This window comes from Stegostoma tigrinum, chromosome 22 (genome assembly GCF_030684315.1).
Source record: "Stegostoma tigrinum isolate sSteTig4 chromosome 22, sSteTig4.hap1, whole genome shotgun sequence".
Lineage (NCBI taxonomy): Eukaryota > Metazoa > Chordata > Chondrichthyes > Orectolobiformes > Stegostomatidae > Stegostoma > Stegostoma tigrinum.
Genome location: NC_081375.1, coordinates 26,334,142 through 26,358,067, shown reverse-complemented (window position 1 = coordinate 26,358,067; position 23,926 = coordinate 26,334,142). Strand labels below are relative to the sequence as shown.

General features: G+C 38.5%; 1 protein-coding gene across 4 annotated transcripts in view; it reads right to left on the bottom strand.

Moving 5' to 3' along the window:
* Window positions 1-3,324: 3,324 nt before the first annotated feature.
* sdk2b (sidekick cell adhesion molecule 2b) overlaps window positions 3,325-23,926 on the bottom strand; it is an 892,722-nt gene continuing 872,120 nt past the window's right edge. For all 4 annotated transcript variants that reach the window (XM_059653700.1, XM_059653701.1, XM_048555196.2 and 1 more), the window contains one exon: window positions 3,325-13,778. In XM_059653700.1, the coding sequence (XP_059509683.1) occupies window positions 13,398-13,778 (381 nt within the window). In that variant the 3' untranslated portion in view covers window positions 3,325-13,397. The remainder of the gene's footprint in view (window positions 13,779-23,926) is intronic.

Sequence of the window (23,926 nt, the reverse complement as noted above, 5' to 3'; positions counted from 1 at the left end):
TGTTCTTCTGATGCTGCTTGGCCTGCTGTGTTCATCCAGCTCTACACCTTGTTAGAGAAGGGAAAAGACTTGACTCAAAATTAACCTTGTTACAATCAATCAAGGGGCAGATGAATAAAGGAAGGAGCCTGTATATCCCTGCTCACTCAGGAGCTAACCAGTTGGATATGCTCTCTGGAACTGTAACAAATTGAGACACCTTACCAGGTTCTCAGCATAACAATGCAGCTCACATATAAATTCTCATCACCCATGGTGCATCCTCTTCGTTAGTTTAAACCCAACTTAAAAAATTGTAAACATGCCAGAGCCAGTTTAAACACTATATTTTATGTTCAATGGATTCTGACGTTGGTATAACCCTTAGACAAACACTGCCTTTACAATTTTCATGCCACCTTCAATGTTCTGCTAGAAAGAGCAGCTTTGGCTTAACATGGCTGGATTTAGTTGCACACCAGAGTCCAGAAATCTAGTTATTGCTTTTTGTGCAAGTCTTGTTAAATGTAAGCCAGCATGGTGGAACTGTGACTCAGTGTCCAGCTGTCTTGAATTATAACTCTGACATGACTGTAGTGATAAATATTTACATTATTTGCTTTCATTAATAAATGTAGTCTTGAATTTGAGTCATAAAAACCTCAGTATTGTGGCAATCTGGTTACATTGTGAACTGGCTGTGATAAATTAATCATTATATATACAAATTTTGATACCTCTAGAACAGTACCAGATGTTTAATTCCAAATGACAGTTCATTCTAAAGCATAAGGGCTGAATTTTCTAGATTGGGTCCCAATCCTGATGTTCAGTTCAATTCATGATTGGATTCCCGGAAAGCGCCCATTCAAGGATATTGTTCATGATTATCAATGAGGGGCAAATCAAGAAGCTACCTCTGGGGACTTGATCTAGCTAGAGATAGTGAGCAAATCAATGAAATAGGATGCCCAGTAGTCCCACAGTGAAAGGTGCCCAGCAGCTCCACTGGGAGAGATGGGTGCTCTTGAGACAAATGGAGATCTTGAGGACATTTCAAAATGGGGAAGTTATCTTTGCACCTTTGTAAAATGCAAAAACAAATTCCTCATGGCCACAGCTGTCAGACTATCTTCGCAAACAGGATGGCCTGTAACTGCTGCGGTGGCTGTCACATTGCACTTGGTCTTTGATGGAAAGGAAGCACCCATGAATGCCCCCACACAGGCTAACCACTGGAAGACTGCCTTCCATTCATTTCAGAACTCAGGTCTCATGAGGGGGCCTGACTGTAATACAGTAGTAACAACATCTTTTTGCCAGTTGGCTCAATAATGGCCTCAATCCTCTGCTTCCCACAGGTAGACTCTATTGCACTGAACAGAATCACAGAATTGTTACAATGCCAAGGAGGCCATTTGGCCCATCATACCTGTACTGGCTCATTGAGCTTTTAGACTTAATGTCAATTTTTTGTCTTTTCCTGTACATTATGCTTCAATTTAAATAATCATTTAATATTCTCTTGAATGCAAACCACATCCCTGTAAAAGCTGCCAGAGGATAGAAGGTGTCAGTTAGCTGATCAAAGTGCTCTTTTCAAATTTTGTTCTTGGTCAGATTTGCAGATGATTGGGAAAATTCCGGTCAAGTTTCTATTCTAATGCTCCCTGCTGTATCTCGAGTAACTTTGAAACTAAATTTGCATGTCAATTTTTAATTAAGTTATTTTTTGAAAATGTAACTGTTCAGGCTTGCTGAAAGAAGACAGAGGGTGGTAGTTGATGGGAAATGTTCATCCTGGAGACCAGTTACTAGTGGTGTACCACAAGGGTCAGTGTTGGGTCCATTGCTGTTTTGTCATTTTTATAAATGACCTGGATGAGGGCGTAGAAGGATGGGTTAGTAAATTTGCAGACGACACTAAGGTTGGTGGAGTTGTGGATAGTGACGAAGGATGCTGTAGGTTGCAGGGAGACGGATAAGCTGCAGAGCTGGGCTGAGAGGTGGCAAATGGAGTTTAATGCAGACAAGTGTGAGGTGATGCACTTTGGTAGGAGTAACCAGAAGGCAAAGTACAGGGCTAATGGTAAGATTCTTAGTAGTGTAGATGAGCGGAGAGATCTCGGTGTCCACGTACACAGATCCTTGAAAGTTGCCACCCAGGTTGACAGGGCTGTTAAGAAGGCATACAGTGTTTTAGCTTTTATTAATAGAGGGATCGAGTTCCGGAACCAAGAGGTTATGGTGAAGCTGTACAAAACTCTGGTGCAGCCGCACTTGGAGTATTGTGTACAGTTCTGGTCACCGCATTATAAGAAGGATGTGGAAGCTTTGGAAAGGGTGCAGAGATTTACTAGGATGTTGCCTGGTATGGAGGGAAGTTGAGATCGGTATGACAGGTCGGCACAACATCGAGGGCCGAAGGGCCTGTACTGTGCTGTTATGTTCTATGTCTATGTCTATAATTACTACAAACTAAAACATTGTTGTATGCAATGAAACACTAGTTACAGGAAGCAAAACTGTGTTGGAAAGATCAATAAACTTATCACCGTGGAAGTATTTTTGTTGCTGAAACTTCCCTGTATTTAATAAACAAATAATCATCAAATTACCCTTGCATTCCATTACAGTTGAAAAAAACTGAGTCAGATTTTATTTTAGATATTTATCTGGGTAAGTATGAATATGTGGACATTGCTTTTTTCATTCATTCTTGGGACATGGGTATTGCTAGCTGTCCAGCATTTAATGCCGATCCCTAGTAGCTCTTGATAAGGTGATGGTGAGTTTCCTTTTTGAACCGCTGCAGTCCAAGCGCTGTAGGTTGGCCCACAACATCCTTAGGAAGGGAATTCCAGGATTGGGAGAACAGAATTAGCTTAGTTGTCTGGATTCAGATAAAAATAATTCATTATAAAGCTGCTGGATTACTGCTTATATCCATGAGACTTTATTTTGCCTTAAATCAGTGGATGGGAAAACAATGATGGAATAAAAATGAATGCTACTCAAATAATACTGTATTAATATATGGTCTTCTATACAGAGGTTATATTGCTTAAACTTCAAAAAAATATGTTGCTGAAAACATTTAGCAGGCAAATGTCAGACTGGATGTTGCCGATGACAGATCTGGCATTTGAAATGACTATCCTGAGTTATAAAGACTGAATTCTTTGTACAATACAACTAGCCTTGAAATTAAATATTTAGGGTTCAGTTTACTGCTTACTTCTCACTGTTGCATTTCATTGCCTTCAGTTCAGATTCACAAGTTACAATGATATAGAGAGAGGTGGGGACCTATCAAAAATTGAACCTAATGCGTTACCACCTGCATAGAAAATCTTCTCCAAGATGGAGGATTTTAATGGCATGCTACTAATGTGGCAAAACTCTGATCTTTTCATTTGTAAGTGTAAGATAATGGTGCAAGAATGAACAAATTCCTCCAAACCTTTTGACTGAAATAGTTTGCGAATGTTAGAAACCATAGGAAGAGTAGTTATAGCTTATACATGACATTTTTAATTCCATAAATTTAACTTCAGCAAATAGGAAATGTTATTTGGTGTACAAATAAAATTCTGTAAATGCTGCATGTATAAACTGCTCAGATTTAACTGAAATCTCACGTGTATCTCAATGTAAATTTCAATGAAATTGGACCAAACTAACTACACGATAAACTGAAGCAGGTTGCTTAGTTTATGAAATATTTGTTATTTCCCCACTTCTCATAAAAAAAATGTCAAATGCTTTCCATCTTGTGATCCATGCAAGATGTGAATGCTAATTTTTTAAGTATAGTTCTTGTCAGAGGTTTGGCAATTCAATTGAAACTGGATAATAGACAGAAGGAGATGGACAGATTCTTAATTACCAATGAGTTGAAGTGTTATGGAAAACAGGCAGAAGAGTGGAACTGAGGATGAGATGAGATCAGCCATCATTGTATCACATGGCAGAGCAGAATGAAGGAGCTGAATTGTCTACACCTGCTCCTAGCTGTTATGTCCTTAAATGTCCGTTGTATTTGTGTCATAGATGTCATCTTATTCAGCTCTCTGCTTAATGAGAATAGAAATTATGTTCTTCTTGGCCACATATAAAACTGAAAATGACCACAAACCTTGTAATGACATATATCAGAACCCTTATGGGGCAGCACGGTGGCTCAGTGGTTAGCACTGCAGCCTCACAGCGCCAAGGACCCGGGTTCAATTTCAGCCTCAGGTGACTGCTTGTGTGGAGTTTGCACATTCTCCCCGTGTCTGCGTGGGTTTCCTCCAGGTGCTCTGGTTTCCTCCCACAGTCCAAGGATGTGCAGGCTAGGTGGATTGGTCATGCTAAATTGCCCATAGTGTTCAGGGGTGTGTGGGTTATAGGGGGGTGGGTCTGGCTGGGATGCTTCACGGGCCTGTTTCTACACTGTAGGGAATCTAATCTAATCTAATCTTACTGGCCTGTCCTGCGCTGTAATGTACTCTGTTCATCAACTCGACAGAATCACCAACATTATATGGAAAAGAAGGTCAGCAGAGCAATGGTGAATTTATTCAGACCTCACTGCAGATTGTGTTGATTCTTGCCAACATATCATACAGAAAACACTCTTTTCATGCCCTAATATTTCCTCAAAGGAATAATTATTCAGGAAAAATAAACAAATATGTATGTCTTTCCTTGAAGCATTATTTGAAATATTAGCCTCAAAATATATCTCAATTTTCTATGACCGTATATGGTGTAAAAATTGTTCAATGTATTGATAAATATCTGCATTAACCTGAGATTTATAATAAAGCCAAACATCAGGGAGCAGGGAAACAAAGACAAAACTAATGTATTCAAACATCATGAACAAGGCATATCAGAAAAAAATCACAACAGCAAAGTACTGTGTACAGAGAAACACGAATGAAACAATAACATTTTTATAGACAGCACAATTTGGCATGACTTTGGCAAAATATTATCTATAAAGAGCTTAAACCACTAAAAGAATGATGCAAATACACAGATCTTTAAAACAAACATAATTGCGAAATTTCACACTTTTAACTGATAATGAAAAAGAATAAAGCAATATTTTAAGTCCACATTTCATAGCAGGATTTCCATCACACAGCAGAAAATGTCACAGCATGTGAATGGTGTTAATTTCCATAAAACCGGTTTTGATCTTTGGACTCAGCATTATAACATAAAGTGAACATAGGCATAACTGGGGGCAGTTTTCTTTGTTAACATTTTACAGACTGATAAAAAGTCAGATTTACCAGATGAAGATGAAATAATATGTAGATGAACATCCCTCAGTTTGGACCTATCATATTGACATATCTGCCATTTATTGTACTTCCTTAAAACTGAAGAGTGAAATAGCTGCTACTTCTAAATATTGATTTCTAAAATAAAGCATTTTTCTTCATGATTTTGAATTACACAGGATTAAAAACAATAGTACCATTTCAGAAATTTTAAGAAAATATATAGAAACACTTTTTTATATAAAGATCACAAATATCATTAAAAATGACTGGTTAACATTTGCAGTTGCTATTCCCCTTTTGGCCACTATTTACACCCAGGGATTTTATTTCTTTAAATTTCTTGTTGGTAGTATTAGGTTCTACGGTGGAATTTTGGCAGCCAGACAAAAATACATTTTTATTACACCCTCTCGGTGACTAAAACCTAAGTTCTAAAGGTGAAAGAACACTTCTTTAAAAAAGCTTTATAAAGTTTGTTCTTTCTTCTACAAATGCAGGCTCCAAGGTGAAAGAGTAGACAATACAATTAATTTAGGATTGTGAAGTGCAAGGAAAGAAACACTTCCAAATTCACATATTTTGGTTTCCTTTTAACTGTAACCACCTATTGTAATATAACACTAATTGCTGGTATATGGCACCCCAGTCAGTTAATAATCTGGTCACAATTATCTTATTAGGGGAATTGAGATAGGTGGCTAGAGTATCACTCTAAGATAGGAGGCCAAATTTATTAACTAATTTTTCTAATCAACCTATTCTGCCATATTATTACACATCTTTGGAAAGGATGGGCCTCCTGGACCGGGGTAAGGATGCTGGCATTTGCTCCACAACTGGGACCCCCAAAGGATGGCAACATTGATGGAATGGAATAAATGAAGAGGTTCCAAAATATATATTGGACGTTCTGTAATTTTAATATTGAAGTGAATCAAATAAAGTATTGATCAACCCAACCATTGGATCTCATACTAATTGCTGGGAGTTATTTATTAAATGCACTGACATCCTTTCTTTTAATGGAGTCAGGAGGCAGCTGGTTTGACACAGCAACCCTATAGTTGTAAGACCTGACCATCAAAGTTGCTTAGGTCTTATAGCAGCAATTATGACAAGAGATACATGTGTTTTGCCCACCATCTGGCTATTTTGTAACATTGGTTAAAAGATTGTTGAATGAAGCATTTCGATTAGCCCATTGTCTGCACCGAATGTGATATAAAGATGACTGCTGTCACATCTTATGTAACGTGAATCTCAGAAGTGCATCACTGCTACAATCATGTGAATAATACCATTTTTTACTATTATTACGCTGTCTTTAATAAAGAGTCAATTTTCACCAACTAAAATCTTACCAGTAATAGGTTAATTAAAGACTTTGTAGAAGGTGAAGTTCCATGTATTGGCATGGTGTGAAATCAAATACAGATCCTGGAGATAAAGAAAAGTGCACTTTTCCAAACCGTGTTTGTACAGTGAATTTTTAAAAAATTGCCAGATCCCAGTTCTACTCTGCTGGGTCAATCCTGATTTGTCAAAGCTCAGGATTTTTCTGCCTAAAAGCTTCTGCTCTCTAATTCAATTTTTCCTTTAAGACACTATTCAAAACCCACTTATTTGATCAAGCATTTAGTCAATTACCCCAATTCTCCCAATGTGGCTTAATGTTACATTTTGTTTTTATAATATTCACGTGATGCATCTTTTAAGTATTTTGTTATCATAGAATTGTTATGTAAATACAAGTCGTTACTTCTAAAACAAAACCTACTAAAATACAGCACTTTGGTGATTTTCTGACTCACTAGAAGTCACTTGTGAGAAACAGAATTTTGATTTTAAAAAATCTCACCATTCTATGTGTAACACCATTTGCAAACAATTGAGACAACAACTGTAGTTTTCAAATTCTTAAGAATACTTTCTGTCAGTGTGCTGATTAAGTAATACAGTATTCAAAATAAAAAAAGTTTTTCAAGGTTCAACAATGATCTTAAGAGCACATTGTGTCTCGCTTCCAGTCTTCCACCATCTCCAGAAAGTAATTGACTGAAACGGTAACAATGTAAACTGATTGGTGGTTCAATTTTACACTCAGCATAGATATTTATTAACCAACTTGTTCAGATGTGTTATGACATCTCTGGATAGGCTGGACTTAAACCCGGATCTGCTGGCTCAGTGGTAAGGATGCTATGCTACAGGTGCCTCAACATTCGCCACATACTATGTTTTGCTGGCCCGTGCATATCTTTAGGCAGTTTTTAAAATTTAATTTGAGGTCTACTTTATGGCTAGATAATATACAAAGTGAAATACAGGAATTCAATTTCCCTATTCTGTGAGAATGGCAGGAAGGGGAAATAATAATCTTTTTGAAAGAGAAACTCACCACCATCTCACTAATTATGTTTTGGACAAGAAGCTCCACTTGTCACCAATTAAGGGCCTTAAGTGCTCAAATAATGGCTATTTTAAATGCCTCAATTAGCTGATAACCAAACATCTGTCTCACTGGTGGGTGAAACAGGCAGCCAGTTTCCTAACTTGGAAATCAGGTGACCTGACTGCTGGGGTGGGGGCAATCAGAGTCATGGAAGGTGGGGTCAAGGAAATGATGTCTGAAAGCCACCCACGTGTCTTTGCCTCTGGCTCCATGAGGAGTTCAAAAAGTGTTTACTTTCTCATCACTGAATCCAATGAGGAGTGACCTTGACCTGCAGACTTTCCGACCCAGAAGCTACTGGCCTTTAACTGGCTGGTAGTTTCTGGTGACCTGGGATACCAGTGTCGAAGCTTGTGATTCATTGAAAAACTTATCCATGCTCTCCTGTCAGTGCTTATTGAACTGATCGGTGAGTGATTGGATAAGTTCCCTCAGCACTGGGGTTGGTGGATGAATTGTCACCAAACATGCTTGCCCTTTTTTTTTAACAGAATGGGAAAATTCCTCCAAAGATACAATTTTCATTTTGTAAGCTAGTGACTGACTAAATTTACACTGGATCTGATTGAAGCAAGACACCAGCTTGCATCTATTCTTTGTTCGCAATAAACATAACTACATGCTTTTATTTTGTGTTTGTGAAGTAAGTTTACAACGATGAAGCAAACGATGTCATAACCTGCAAGAACAAAATCTGTCCTATTATAAACTTTCAAGTGAACTCTGACATTACATTAATTATTTAAAGTCTCCTCAAAATAGTTTGTAACTTTTTCTGTGAATACTGCTTTACAATGTATGTGTATACATTATAAGTGGCAGGAGAATAGGAGAACTGAATAATGTAAATATCAATTGTCAATGTGTCATAACTGATTAATTTATGACAATATTCACACTTACACAGATCACTGTGATAATATATTGTATCACATTTTAATGACTGAAATTTCCATTTTAACAGGGAGGAACAAGAAGAATATCCTAAATATAGAGAGGTTTTTTTTCATTGATCTAGGTATTTTTTCACGTTGTAAAATAGTGATTGAGAGTATTTTGTCAATTATTCATCTATATTTCCAGTAAAATCATCCAAATATGCATATTTTCCAGTGGAAGTTAGAATAGGGATTAGTAATTGTAACCGTGCTTGATTTTTCTGTGCGCTGGAGCATTTAGACCAGTTATGGTGTCCTGCTGTTGCTCCACTTGAAACCAACTAACTCAGCAGAAACACAGTAGTATTTTGTCTATATAGACCATCAGCACACCATATTCTAGTTAGCAGAACTGCGAGCCTCACATTCAATGCTTCAGTCTTATTTTCATTCTAATTGGGACTTGTTTTTCTGCAGGAAGTTGCTGCATTGTTAAAAATATTGAAAAGCTCGACTGGAATTCCTGTACATTGATGTTGAAGTTATCAAGATACTGATCAGGGAGGTAACTCAACTAGCATAATTCAGATCCCACTCAAAACTACAGTGATCATGAATTTAAACAACTAGACATCCTCCAATGTCAGTTCTTGTTTAAACTGTAAGCATACACCAGTGCACACACTATATTTGACCAATATGTATTAAAAACTATCCCCAATTTATGCCATTATCAAATATGACAGATTCTGAGTTGAGTGGTCACTTTGAAGAAATTTACTCACTGCAAAAAGGGTACTGTAACAAGCACTACTATCAGATTAAAACTTTAGTACCATATTCAAAGCTTAATCTGAATAAACTTACACCTCCCAAGAACAGTGAATTCAGGCCAAGGTAATCTTGTGCATTACACATTAGAATTTAGATAGAATTGCCTGTATTTTGTATTGAGCATAGTAATAAATGTAACAATTCGCATCATCATGAGTAAATTGGACTGAAACTTTTGTCATCTGCATTAGTGCGAAAATAATGAAGCTGCTGTCTGAGTTGCCCTGCTCATAAGCAAATCACACCATATTTGTATTTTGCCAAGAGATTCAGCAAAAATGAAGGTGTGAATTTGATGTGCTAATCAATTGGCTAAGTACCAAGCATGACAGAAAAAAATAAGGCCTGTGAATTCAGTTGAAATGAAATAAATTTTTAATAATGTGATAAACCTTAATTTTGCAATATGACCTCTCGAAATTAACTTTTATAGATGTACAGCCATATTCCCTCAGATTTTAATTATAATGAGGGAGGAGGTGGTGGCTTATTGATAATGCCACTGGACTAGTAATTCACAAGCATGGGCTATTGTTCTGTGGACATAGCTTTGAACTCCACCATTGCAGAATGTGAAGTTAAAATTCAATGAAAATCTAGAATAAAAAGCAAATCTAATGGGGCCATGTAATCACTGTTGATTGTCATAAAACACATTTGTTTTCCTCAGTCCTTTGGGAAGGAAATTTGCCATCCTTACCTGGTATGATCTACATGTAACATCAGACCCACCGCAATGTGGTTGATTCTTAATTGTCCTCAGGACAATTAGGGATGGCAATTAATGCTGGCCAAGCCAGCTATCCCACACTCCATAAAGGAATTTTAAAAAGTCACCTTTTTACGTTCTCTTTGTCTCTTATTTCCCTCAGTGCAATTCTTTACCTCACTTTATTTTCTAGACATTATTTTAGATTGAATTACATATTTTAATAATATACTTACAAGTTTATATTTTGCTTGGCTCAATGAGGATTCTTCAATCTAATTAGTTGAAGAGACATTACCACATATTTCCTGTAGACAGCACTGTGTTGAACATGACTTATAGCATTCAAATTGACATTCAAAGGCTCACACTTCTTCTGTGGACAGTTCCAATGGTCATGAATGCAAGCTGGTCCTTTGTTATTTAAGGACTAATCCCATGATCTACTCCTTTACCTAACTCAGTCTCTTCAGCATCTCAAAACCATGGAAAACATATCTCTGTCAGCCTCTCTTCATTCTGCCAATCTATTGCTTTGTTTTTTCCCATTTTCTTTTTAATCTTTGTGTATTCTTGCATTGCGAATTGTGGCCAGTGACCCTAGTATTTCTTAGAAAACGACAATTGTCATTGGAAATTATTTTTATGATAATTATGAAATAGGAAAGATAAATATATGCATAATGGGTTTCTATATATGTAACATAAATATGTATTTCTATACCTAAATATTTTGTTGCTTCCTTGCAAACTTATGCCAGTTGTGATATAACTTAAAAAAAACTGACTGAAACAAAACCTCAAATATTGCAAAAGATTGACTTTGAATTTAAAAGCTAATATTATATTTACCTAGATAGCTTCCTTTCAACTCTATGTTGTAAACTCTTGGTTGCTACCAGGAGAATCTATTTCATCAGGGACATATTATTACATTGACTCATTAATTTTAAAACCACAATTATTTTAAAGATGTAATTCTGTTTTCATCAGACAACAAGTGTTGCTTCAGTATGGAATATCCACTGCCACTAATTCAATAATTACATTCCTTATGGGTCTGCAAAATTCCCAGCTTTGGTATCAATTTAAAATATTGATTAGAGTTATGTGTTCCTGATACAGATTGGCATCTTAATTAGACATTTAATTTGGAGGCTGATGGTGACCAATGATGTGAGAGATATGGTCCCAAAGTAAGTTTCATAATTTGTGTATTTATTTATTTAATTATGCACTATTGCTGCACTAATATGATCTGCCACCAACTCGTATAGGATTTGCTATATTTCTGTTATTATTTTACAGAAACAAAATACTAGTACTTAGAAATGATCCTAGTGGGCCAGGATCACATCATGATGTTTTCCATATGGATATGTTAGAACTATCATTAAATTTTCCTGTTTTCTTTTCATAATAAACATCAATATTTGATACAAATGACTATACGCACACTGACCTGAAGGCCAGAATCCACCATCACATCAGAATATACCACGCTAAAGAACACTCAATTGGTATTCAAAGATACATACTCCTCTGACATTGCAAATCAACTTGAATCTAAATTTGGAGGTGAACTGTAGATAACAGAGCATCCAATTTTCTTCATTGATAAAAGAATCACAATGTATCTAATCATTATAGTCAGATTAAAATCACTGCTGTGGTGAATCATATTTTTACAACTGTCTGTAGAGCAGAAAGAATAAGGAACATAAAACTGATTTGGGGAAACATGCATTACTTTTTGAAAGTCCATAATGTGACCTATATAAATTATTTTTCCCCAAGGGTTCAGTTGTTTTCCTTGTTGCACCAACTTGCCAATTTTGCTAAGAACTGTTCTGAGAAACATAAATGGTGACTGCTAGTGACTCTTTCAGTAATGACGTTTTATGTTACAGATACAAGAATATGTGTCACTCCTATTTTATTGTTCGTCATTAGATGTAATTAAATGTTGTTCACCATAGCAATCATCATTTCTCCATGTAATGCTACTCTGCCGCTATGCACATCTACTACAATGGCTCTACATGGTATTACTCTGTCATTCTTTGTAACTGCAGTGACATCTCCGTGCAGAAGAAATCAAATTGAAAGGAGAAACCATTGTACTTGACTGTTTACAAAGTTAAAATGACATGAGACTGATAACTGGATTTGGCAAATGTATGCCTAAAGTATTTTTGAATTTATTAACACAGTCAGAGAAATTTGTCAGAATTAACTAATTTGTATTTGATACAATTTTTGTAACCAGTTCTCAATATAACTAAATTTAGGGATAGAATAAGTGGAAAAAGAAGTTTACTAGCTAAAGCCAAATGTTCCAGATTTCAGCCATTAGAAAAGGGGAATCTTTGCATTGCAAACAGTTACACTGTGAAAGAAAATCTACTGACAAACCTGACCCATTAGGTTCTTCAGATGAGATATCTCATTGACATTTCTCCTGCTAGAAACAAACTGAATCACTTGCCTTACATTTGAGAAAAAGCTTGCATTTTGTAAGAAACTATTAAGAAAAGGTCTTATAGCACAATGATTGTGGACTTTACAAAGACATGGCCAATAATGTCTTGTGATTCATGCAGTTTTTGATTTTGTGAATGACGACTCACGAGTTAACAGACAAAGAAAAGGCAGACTTTTTAAAACATCAGATATGAATCTGAAGATTTGTCCAATGAAAAGTTTTTTTTTAAAAATGTTAAAATTATCAGCATTACAGCATTTGATCCACAGATAAATGATTCAAGCTTATTGAGGAGTCACACTGTAACAGTCATGCAGCGGTAATAAAGTGAAAACTAGTCAATAAAAATAGTTGCAAATAACAAGGATAGCAACTAAATTAGAACTGTTCATTTTATATATAATGGGCACAACAACAGCCCTCAGATTTTTTGATTTGGCCAATTGGCTACAATGGCATCAAGTAATGTTTTTCTCCAATGTTTATAGACATACGTGAAATTCATACACCACTCAGCTGATCAGAATGAAGCCCATTAGATAGCAAAACTAATTCTTTGTGGCAAACTGTCTGCCCCTCCATTCTTTTATAGTTGCTGGAGACCTCTTTCTCTTCAGACCATGACAGGATGTTGTACAGGATGGTCTGATGGTTTTTACCCCTTTCTGTTGTGTTTTTTCCAATAAATAAAATCTGCATGTTTGTAAATAGCAGATTTGTGATTGTCTTCCACACAATAATACTTCAGAACTAAGAAGAAAATACCTTTCAGCATAGTTTAAACAAAAGAAGAAAATCCTGCTAGTGGGGTTCTGGATCCTGGAGCGAGGCTGCTAGCAGGCCGATACAGGGTGCTTGACTGGCTGGTATTATTGGAAGGAAGTTGGGGTGTGGGTGTTAGACTCCGTTTAGCTCGGTAGAGGCTGCCTTGCTGTGTGGCCTGAGGCGCATGGATGCTGCTGGTCGAATTAGTGGAAGGTTGGTGATTATGAACTGGATCACCTGATTTACTTTCTGTGTAATTGTAAGCCTGAATTCTTGAGATGCCTTTCTGCTGCCTTCGCCATGAGTTGTAATATGTAGGATCACTTATGTAGTGATTAACAAAAGAATGTGTCTTCGGTCTGTTTTGATCAACTTCACATTCGCTGTCACTTCCCTGTTGAGGAAAAAAAATTGTCAACGGTTTAATAATTATAATTCTTTTCTGTGATTGTGAAAAAGCATTTGAGAGAGATGCACAGATTAATTTTAGGAACTTGTTGTTTCTTGTCAGAGGCTGCTACATTTAAGTCTGGAGGAATAAAGAAATTAATAAGCAATTTACAAATTTAATAATTCAGAGCTTTATCACAACAAGAAACTTAGCCACAAACATTTCTCTTCACACAATGATTCGAGGAATAACATTTTGACTGTGTCACAATGATGGGAAACTTTGCCACCCATAAATATTGAACAGCTGTAGGCAAATTATCTGCATGTTTGTGTTGAGCTTCACTGGCTCCAGGTCGAGCAATATCTTGACTTTAAAATTTTCACCTTCATTTTCAAATTCCTCCAAGGCCACACCTCGTCCTATTTCTATAATCTCTTCAAATCTATGATGCCAATGCAATCAACCATAACTTCTTTACAAATGATTATAAAAAATGTTTCGTTACAACAACTTCAACATCACTTGATGATTTTTCTGAAGAGCTTTCAGCAGGCATAACTAGTTTCCCTTTTCTCAATATAATCGAATTTTATGTTTTATGACCAGTACTATAGCCTAAGTCCTCCTGAAATTAGCTCCAGTCTTTCACGCAATGGAAACATTCAGCAGCACACATTGTGAATACACACATACACAATTACATACACAATGGTATACTTTCCAACAGGGTCAACTTTTCACTACCTTCTTGGAGATTCAAATCACTCTTTGCTCTTCTTGATAGCCTGAACATTATGAATATTTTGCATTGATAAAAGGAAATGAGACTAATTTTTCAATTTTGGTGCTATTTCTAAAACAGAATTCTAAAAAGATAGAGTAGAAATCACTATTGGGGATATCAGTGTTTATTACTCTTGTATCAAATTATTTGTGCAAATCCACAATACTATATGCCACCATGTACCAATGGAACCTGCTTGCTTTTATTTCAGGCTATGGTTTCAAGCTACAGCACAAACCATGACCTCTTAATCTAAACAGACACTTCTCTATAGTTTGCGACATTGTTCCATTTGCTGGAGATGGCATGTTTTGGTTTAGGTGTTAAGCCAAGGACATGTCTACCTGTTTGAGTGTATGCCATGGCATTATTCAAAAAGAAACAGATAAAGTCTCCTGGAGTCCTGGTCAATATTTACCTCCCAACCAACACTAGCAAAACAGAGTAACTGATCATTTATTTCATTGCTTTGAACAGTAAATTCCTGTGCATGAATTGGCTGTAACATTAGTATACATAACATATTGACCAGACATCAAATATATATTGACTGTTTTGCGGCATTGAGTGCTTAATGATCATTAAATGAAACAAGTTATTCTCTACTTTGATTGATTCTTGTTACTTTAACGGAGTCATCAACCAACATATTTCAATGAAAATATTAATTTTCTTCCTGCTGAAAAGTGGAAACAAGCCTGTTAGGAATATTCATATAATAACATTTCTATTAAGAGTCATAGAGTCATACAGCATGGAAACAGACCCTTCAGTCCAACCAGTGCATGCTGAAGATAGTCCCAAACTAAATTAATCCTACCTGCCTGGGCTTGGCCCATAACGCATCAAACATTTCTTATTCATGTACTTATCTAAATGTCTTTTAAACATTGTAACTATACTCGCATCCACTACTTACTCTAAGTGTTCATTCCACACACAAACCACTCTCTGCATGAAAAAAACTGGCCCTCATGTCTTTTTAAATCTTTTTCCTCTCACCTTAAAAATAGCCTTGAAATCCTAGTCTTGAAATTCCCACTCCCCCATGGAAGAGACACCTGCCATTCATCTTATCTATATCCTTTATGATTTTATAAATCTCTCAGGTCACCCCTCAACCTTCCACGCTTCAGTGAAAAAATTTCCAGCCTCTCCCCCGAACTCAAATCTTCCATTCCCAGCAACCCTCTGAACCTTTTCCAGCTTAACAATATGCTTCCTATAACCGGGCAACCAGAACTTGACACAGTACTCCAGAAGCGGCCTCACCAACGTCCTGTACAATCTTGAAATAACACCCCAACTCCTACACACAAAGATGTGAACAATGAAAGTAAGCATGCTATGTGCCCTCTCAAACACCCTAACTGTATGTGAGGCAAATTTCAAAGAATTATGTACCTGAATCTTCAGGTTTCTTGGTTCTACAACACTCGTCCCAAAGCACTACTTTTAGTTTTACAAGTCCTGCCCTTGATTGTTTTACCAAAATGCAATACCTTGCATTTATCCAAATTGAACTCTTTCTGCCACTCCTCAACTTGGTGACTCAGTTTATCAAGATCTCTTTGTAATCTCAGATATGAAGAGTTATAACATCAAGAAAATACCATAAACTGCACTTTTTAAGACAAGATTTTACCATAATTTTAAACCTTGAAGAACACTTTGAAGACAAATGCATAGGGGATAAAACAAAACATGCAGAATTTTATAGGGACCTAAGGAAAATAGCCTATAGCAAGAAAGCTGACAGAATTGTAAGAAAAATCCAGTGAGACTGACATTGACATTGGGACCATTAGAATGCAGTGTCCTATCCTACCATTTGTCATGAGGAAAATAGACAATTACAATTCCCACATGAAAGCCTGAGTGAGTACCTGGCAAGGCCAGCTCATTGCTAACTCTTCCAGGCTACCATCTTGGGAACTCAGCAAAATGTTTTAAGGTATGCTCCAGGGTATCAGCCACATGCATCCCTTGTTCACAGATGCTGACATCCAACACGTACCAGCCGATTAGAATCATCATTACAGCTGTCAGATCTGTTGCAGAACACTTCTGCACTTTGGGGTTCACTGACAGCTAGCACTGCAATGCTGTTTCAAAAACACTTTGCCTGCAATGACAAACACCCAGTTTATACGATAATAAAATGTGAGGCTGGATGAACACAGCAGGCCAAGCAGCATCTCAGGAGCACAAAAGCTGACGTTTCGGGCCTAGACCCTTCATCAGAGAGGGGGATGGGGGGAGGGAACTGGAATAAATAGGGAGAGAGGGGGAGGCGGACCGAAGATGGAGAGTAAAGAAGATAGGTGGAGAGGGTGTAGGTGGGGAGGTAGGGAGGGGATAGGTCAGTCCAGGGAAGACGGACAGGTCAAGGAGGTGGGATGAGGTTAGTAGGTAGCTGGGTACCCCCAGGTACCTAGTAGGTACCCCCAGCTACCTACTAACCTCATCCCACCTCCTTGACCTGTCCGTCTTCCCTGGACTGACCTATCCCCTCCCTACCTCCCCACCTACACCCTCTCCACCTATCTTCTTTACTCTCCATCTTCGGTCCGCCTCCCCCTCTCTCCCTATTTATTCCAGTTCCCTCCCCCCATCCCCCTCTCTGATGAAGGGTCTAGGCCCGAAACGTCAGCTTTTGTGCTCCTGAGATGCTGCTTGGCCTGCTGTGTTCATCCAGCCTCACATTTTATTATCTTGGAATCTCCAGCATCTGCAGTTCCCATTATCTCTGATACCCAGTTTATACATTGGCTGCCTCTCAAGTTTGTTTCCTCACTGTCTTAGCACACCCTCACTTTGAGGCTTCCTGAATGATCACCAAGTCTCTGTCTTGCATTGCCTATTTTTGCACTTTGGCTCCTCAGGCAGATCCTCCAAGCTGATAGTACTTCTGTCTTGCCTTGCTGTTTACAGCAGACACAAAAGCAGGAAGCTTTTCATGGTTAGACATAATGGGAACTGCAGATGGAGAATCCAAGATAACAAAGTGTGGAGCTGGATGAACACAGCAGGCCAAGCAGCATCTTAGGAGCAGGAAAGCTGACGTTTCAGGCCTAGACCTTCATCAGAAAAGGGGGATGGGGAGAGGATTCTGAAATAAATAGGGAGAGACAGGGAGGACAGACGGGTCAAGGGGGCGGGATGAGGTTAGTAGGTAGGAAATGGAGGTACAGCTCGAGGTGGGAGGGGATAGGTGAGAGGAAGAACAGGTTAGGCAGGTGGGGACGAGCTGGGCTGGTTTTGGGATGCAGTGGGGGGAGGGGAGATTTTGAAGTTGGTGAAATCCACATTGATACCATTGGGCTGCAGGGGTCCCAAACGGAATATGAGTTGCTGTTCCTGCAACCTACGGGTGGCATCATTATGGCACTGCAGGAGGCCCAGGTTGGACATGTTGTCTAAGGAATGGGAGTTAAAATATTTTTGACTGGGAGGTGCAGTTGTTTATTGTGAACCGAGCGTAGGTGTTCTGCAAAGGAGTCCCCAAGCCTTCGCTTGGTTTCCCCAATGTAGAGGCCACAACCAGTACAGCAGATGCAGTATACCACATTGGCGGATGTGCAAGTGAACATCTGCTTAATGTGGAAAGTCATCTTGGGGCCTGGGGTGAGGGTGAGGGTGAGGGAGGAGGTGTGGGGGTAAGTGTAGCACTTCCTGCGGTTGCAGGAGTCATGGTTATCAGCAGTCCTTAGTCACTTAAAGAGAGACACCATTCAGTCAGGGGCTCTCAGCACAGCACGTTAAGGGCAGCATACATTACCAGTCAAACTGCTTGGGCATGGTTAGTCAGCCATTTGGGGTAGTCAGGGTCAGGCCCTTCTCTTCCTAAAGGGGTGAGGAGCCGAAGCTTTGGTAGCCTATTATGTGTTTTTACTGTACTATGGGCTGTTTTTGCCCATGGAATGAGAGGAAGGCAGGGAATTAGTGAGATGAAAGAGGGTGGCACAGCTGTTAGTGCTGATGTAGATGGAGAGGAAGTGGTGATTTGTCCCAAATTACTGAGTAGATAATAGAAAGGGCGTGCAGGATTCGTGCTGTTCAGTGTCGGAGTGGGTACAGCATTGACGGGTGGTGTGTGTCATAATAAAGAAAGAGAGCGTGAGAATGAGGTAACAGAGAGAAGATGGTGGCTCTTGGCAGAATGGAATAGATCATTGACCTTCTTCCTGCACTGTTGGACACTACTCCACAGGGCCAAGACCACACTGACCCGGGCAGCAATCTCAGCATACGCTCTCAGGGCCTGGTGTTGTGGACTTCACTGCTAGTACTGGGGGAAGAGGATGGTCCCTCTCTGGGTGACCCCATCCACTAGAATCTTCAGGTCTCTGTCTGCAAAGCATTGCACAAATTCCTCCTTCTCTTCCATAGCCAGTGTAAATGTCAGTCACCCGTGCAGGGCAGTTCCTGACTCTCAGAGCTAATCTGGGTGCACAGTGCCGTTTAAAATGGTGTCGGCGCCTGGAAATATGGTCTATTCTGGGACATCTGGTAGAGGTGAGATCTTCCAAGCATGCGAATGGTAGAATAGGGCTGGTTATTGGATCTAAGTGTCACCATAGGGGAGAGATAGGTTATTAATGAGGCAAGTTTGGGATGACATGTTGAGAAGGTTCACTGTATCATTCAGAGGGAACCTCGCTGTGAAACTTAAAACTGACAATTAGCTAAAATGTGATAATATACAGCCCAGTCAGAAACTTGGAAAACATGAAACTTTGGATTGCAAAAGAAAAAGATTATCCATTGATGTGTTACACCTGAATAGAGCAGGGACTGAGTTCCTTGTGAAGCATTTTGCTGGTGCAGTTGGAGGGACTTTAAACTAAATTGGCAAAGACATGGGACGGAGGAGAGAATATTAGAGTGGAATATCAGAGTTCATAAAACACTTGGAAAGACAGCACTGGCATAAAGAGAAGTAACTGAATACACTGTCTCAGAGTAAAGGCGAACATAATGACGTCAGGGTTATTGTATATTTTTGATTACGTGGAAAACAGTAAATTAGATTGGCAGAGTTACAGACATAGATTGCTACGTGGAAATGTGATGTTGTGATGAATACAGAGATCTGGCTCAAGGAAGGGCAGGACTGAGTGTTTAATATTCCTGGGTACAAAGGAGGAGGGCTGACAGTATTGGTTAACAAGAACCTTGTAGTTTTAGTGAAAGAGGACATTCTAGATGGTTGGAGGAAAGTTGATGTGGTTGGAGTTAAGGAGTAAAATGGTGCAATTGCACTGCTCAGTGTGACTATAGGCTGCCAACTACAGGAAAGGATATAGAGGAACAAATCTACGGGGAAATTACAGAAGTTTACAACATTATGGAATAGCTAATTACTCAAATTAGAATTAGATTTTATTGTCACTTGTATTCAAGTACAGGGATAAAAGAGTATGTTGAAAGATGTACAAAGGTGTCATTCCCAGGGCCATTTCGACACAAAGTTCACTTGGTACAAAAGTCTTAGGTACAAAGTAGAAAAAAAAGTTAAAAGTTCAATAGTACAGTCCTTCTTAAGTGCTAGGCTATGCTAGCCTTGCAATCCCCCCAACAGCATGATCTCCTCTGCAGTGAACTCCTCTAATGCATGGACTTGCTCTTCCTGTACTGGCTCGATTAAATACAGACTGATAGTGTAGTGGGCAGCAAGTGGCAAGTGCTTCTAGATTATATTGAAGAGAATTTCCCACAGAAGAATGTGTCCAGGTCAAAAAAAAAATGCACTGTATGATATGATTCTCGGAAATGAAATGTGCCATGTAGAATAAGTATTGGCGAGGGAATGCTTTGAATGTTCTGCATTATGAAAATAGTTATTCTAGAGTTTAAAAAAAAATTGGGAGTTTTCTTGACTTCAGTGTAGCAATAGTAGAGTCAGTCATGTCGTAATGGAATGCAAGGTTGGCAGAAGCTACAATGAGCAACAGGCTACTTTCAAAGAGCGCATGGATCAGATACAGTTGAAGTATATTCCCTCAAAAGGGAAAGGTAAGACAAGCATAACAAGGGCCCCCTGAATAACAAAACAAAACATACAAATTAACTTAAAGCAAAAAAGAAGTGTACTAATGTCAGGTGTCAGGGAGGAAATAAATTGAGAGTCAAGAGGAAGACAGAAGGTTCAGAGTGGAGGTTAAAAAAATGCACATTGGAGAAGCAGAGAAATTATAAGAAGATTGGAAGCTGATATCCAGAAAAATTGCAAAGTCTTCTAAAAGTACAAGAATAGTAAAAGGAGAAGTGGGCCAAATTGGGAATCAGAAAGGGGATCTACCCATGGAGGTAGGGGCAAGGTTGAGGTATTAAGTGAATACTTTGCATCTGTCTTTACAAAGGAGGCAGATATTACGTAGGTCATGGAAAAGATGAAAAAACTTTGTCACCAGGAGGGTTCAAAATTGATAAGGAAGAAGTGCTAGATAGACTGTTAGTAATTGAAATTGACAATGCACAAGGACTGGATGGGATGCATCTAAGGATATTTAACAAAGTGAGAGTGAATAGGCACGGCTATAATATTTCAGTCTTTGCCAGATTCAAAGGAAGTACCAAAAGACTGGAGAATTGCAAACATCAGTTCTTGGTTAAAAAAACAAGTTGCATGGATAACCTCAGCAATTACACCCCAGTCATTTTAATTTCAGTGTCCATGGAAGACACAATGGGCCAAAAGGCCTCTTACTGCGCATAATATTCTTGTGATTGTATGTAGGAGATTTGATGCATTCTTGTTCATTATTTTCATAAACCTCTGTTAATATTACCAAATGATTTTGTGCAATTACAATTTTTGAACAATGTTTATTGTATTAGAGCAGATGAACATTACCAAAAGCAGTACATCTTGCCTCAGGCCAGACAGCTGTCTACTCCGAAGTAGAAATCTGAAGCTGATTGTACAAAATATTGGATTGTTTATTTTCTTTACAATGTCACTGAAGTTTTTTTAGAAGTGGACAAAATAATTGGCTTTCCAATTTCTGCCTTTATTTTCTACAAATTCTCCTCTATGTTAAGAGTGGGGGTTGGAAAGCGATGGTGATGTCATTGAATACCAGAGGGGAATGGTTCGATTCTGTCATGGTGAAGGTCATTGGCTACCCTTGTGCTGTACAAATGTTACCATTTAGCAGTACCAGACTGAATATTGTCCAGACATTGTGGAAGTCACAGGCTACGTTAATATCTGAGGAATTGTGGCAGGCACTGAACGCTATGCAATCATCAGTGTACATTCCCCCTTCTCTCCTCATGATGGAGGAAAAGTCATAATTGTAGCAGCTAAAGATGTTTGGATTCTGAGTTGCTCCTGGGTGATAACCTGGGTTGAGATCATTGGCGTCCGCAACCACAGCCATCTTCCTACGTGCTAGGTATGACTGCAACAATGGAGAATTTTCTCATTAACTTCCATTTACTTCACTTGTGCTTTGGGTCCTTTGATGCCACACTCAGTCAAATGCTGCTGTAAAAATTATATCACTGTGTTTTCTTTATTTTTGGATTGTAGACTAAAATGGAACACAACCAAGTTCCTCTGTAACCTATAAACCATCCTGACTTGAAATCATCTCATTGTTCCCGGCTCAAAATCTTTTAACTCCCCTGTTAAAACGTTTGTAGGAATAGCTACACCATGTGGACTGCAGTGGCCCAACATGACCTTCTCAGGGACATTTAGAGATATGCAACACATGCTGACCTGATTATTGATTCTCTAATGACGTGATAGAAACTAAGAAGAAAACCTGTTGGGTTTCCTTGTTTTAATTTCTAATCCCAAGGATTGTATCCATCAAAAAAGCTGCATGTCTTCACTGAAGTAGAATCATAGAACCACTGAATCCCTACAGTATGGAGGTAGGCCATTCAGCCCAGTAAGTCCATTCCTAGCCTCCAAATCAGACAGCATCAAAAGGTCTTGAATGGGGAATGAGAGAGAATATCTCTCTCAGTCTTGAAGGAATAAATGTGTAATGAATGTCTCCCATTCATGCAGCAAGGCATAACAAGCTAAAGTTAATTGTTCTAATTGTTATCATGCAATGAACTAAATTTTATTAAGACATTAGTCCCCTGTTGGAACTAATTTGTAGTTGTTCTTCTACCACTGTAAACTAAATGGGCTGTTAGACTCAGTACCGAGTCAATTAAAGAGGAGTGGTGGAAGTATCCCTTCACACACAAATACCACAAACACCTCCAAACAGACTTTGAAAAGGTTTTGTCTCAAGTGTAAAAACAGAATACAACCCTTCTGCCAAATCACTCAAGGTTTACAGGTAGAAAATCAACATAATTTATTGTGCCACTGTCTTTGGTCTTGGCTTCGAGCCTCAGCTAATTGGCAACCACTAACCCACAATTTACTTAAAATTGTATTCCATATAAGTTTCAAAGAAATAAGTAAAACATTCCAAGACGAAGGGTGCGTACATTTTCTTTTGTGATTATGAACAAATTGTGCAGGTATTATCCTTAAAGTCAGGCATGATGTACTGGCATGTGCAACATCTGCATTTCAACATGCAAACTGAATCATAACAATCCACTGATGTTGGGTGTTTACAACTCATTTTTATGGTTCAAAGCTGAAAAAAAGACAACAAAATCCTTTACAATTTCCTAACTTAGAAAATGTTAGTCATTTTGCACAGCTCTCCTTGGCAATTTCCCTATCCTGAACAAAGTTCGCTTGTGAGTATAACCAACTCATTGAAGCTATATCATCACCACTTTGCTAGCTTCTTTGCTGAAACAAGAAAAATGCAGCAACACAGCAAATATATGTTGCAGCATCTTTCACTGCACAAAGATGGATAGTCACTTACATTCTTTTTTCAAACTTCTGAATTTCTAAAGTGTACCTGCAGATTATGCCACTTAATTTATATATAACTGTATACATCTGTGTATAGCGAGTTTTGAGAAGATTTGTAGCTCAGGTTGAGGTTCTGGATGTGAGTTTGCTCGTTGAGCTGGAAGGTTAGTTTTCAGACGTTTCATCACCATTCTAGGTAACGTCATCAGTGAGCCTCCGACGAAGCGCTGGTGTTATGTCCCGCTTTCTATTTATCTGTTTAGGGTTCCTTGGGTTTGTGATGTCATTTCCTGTTCTTTTTCTCAGACGGTGGTAGATGGGCTCCAAATCAATGTGTTTGTTGATGGAGTTCCGGTCAGAATGCCATCCTTCCAGGAATTCTCGTGCGTGTCTCTGTTGGAGCCGTGTTGTGCTGTACATTCACATTAACTTTTTATGACTCATGCACAAGAACACCTAAATTCCTCTTCACCTTGGAATTTTGCAGTCATTGTCCATTTAAGTTCTAATCTG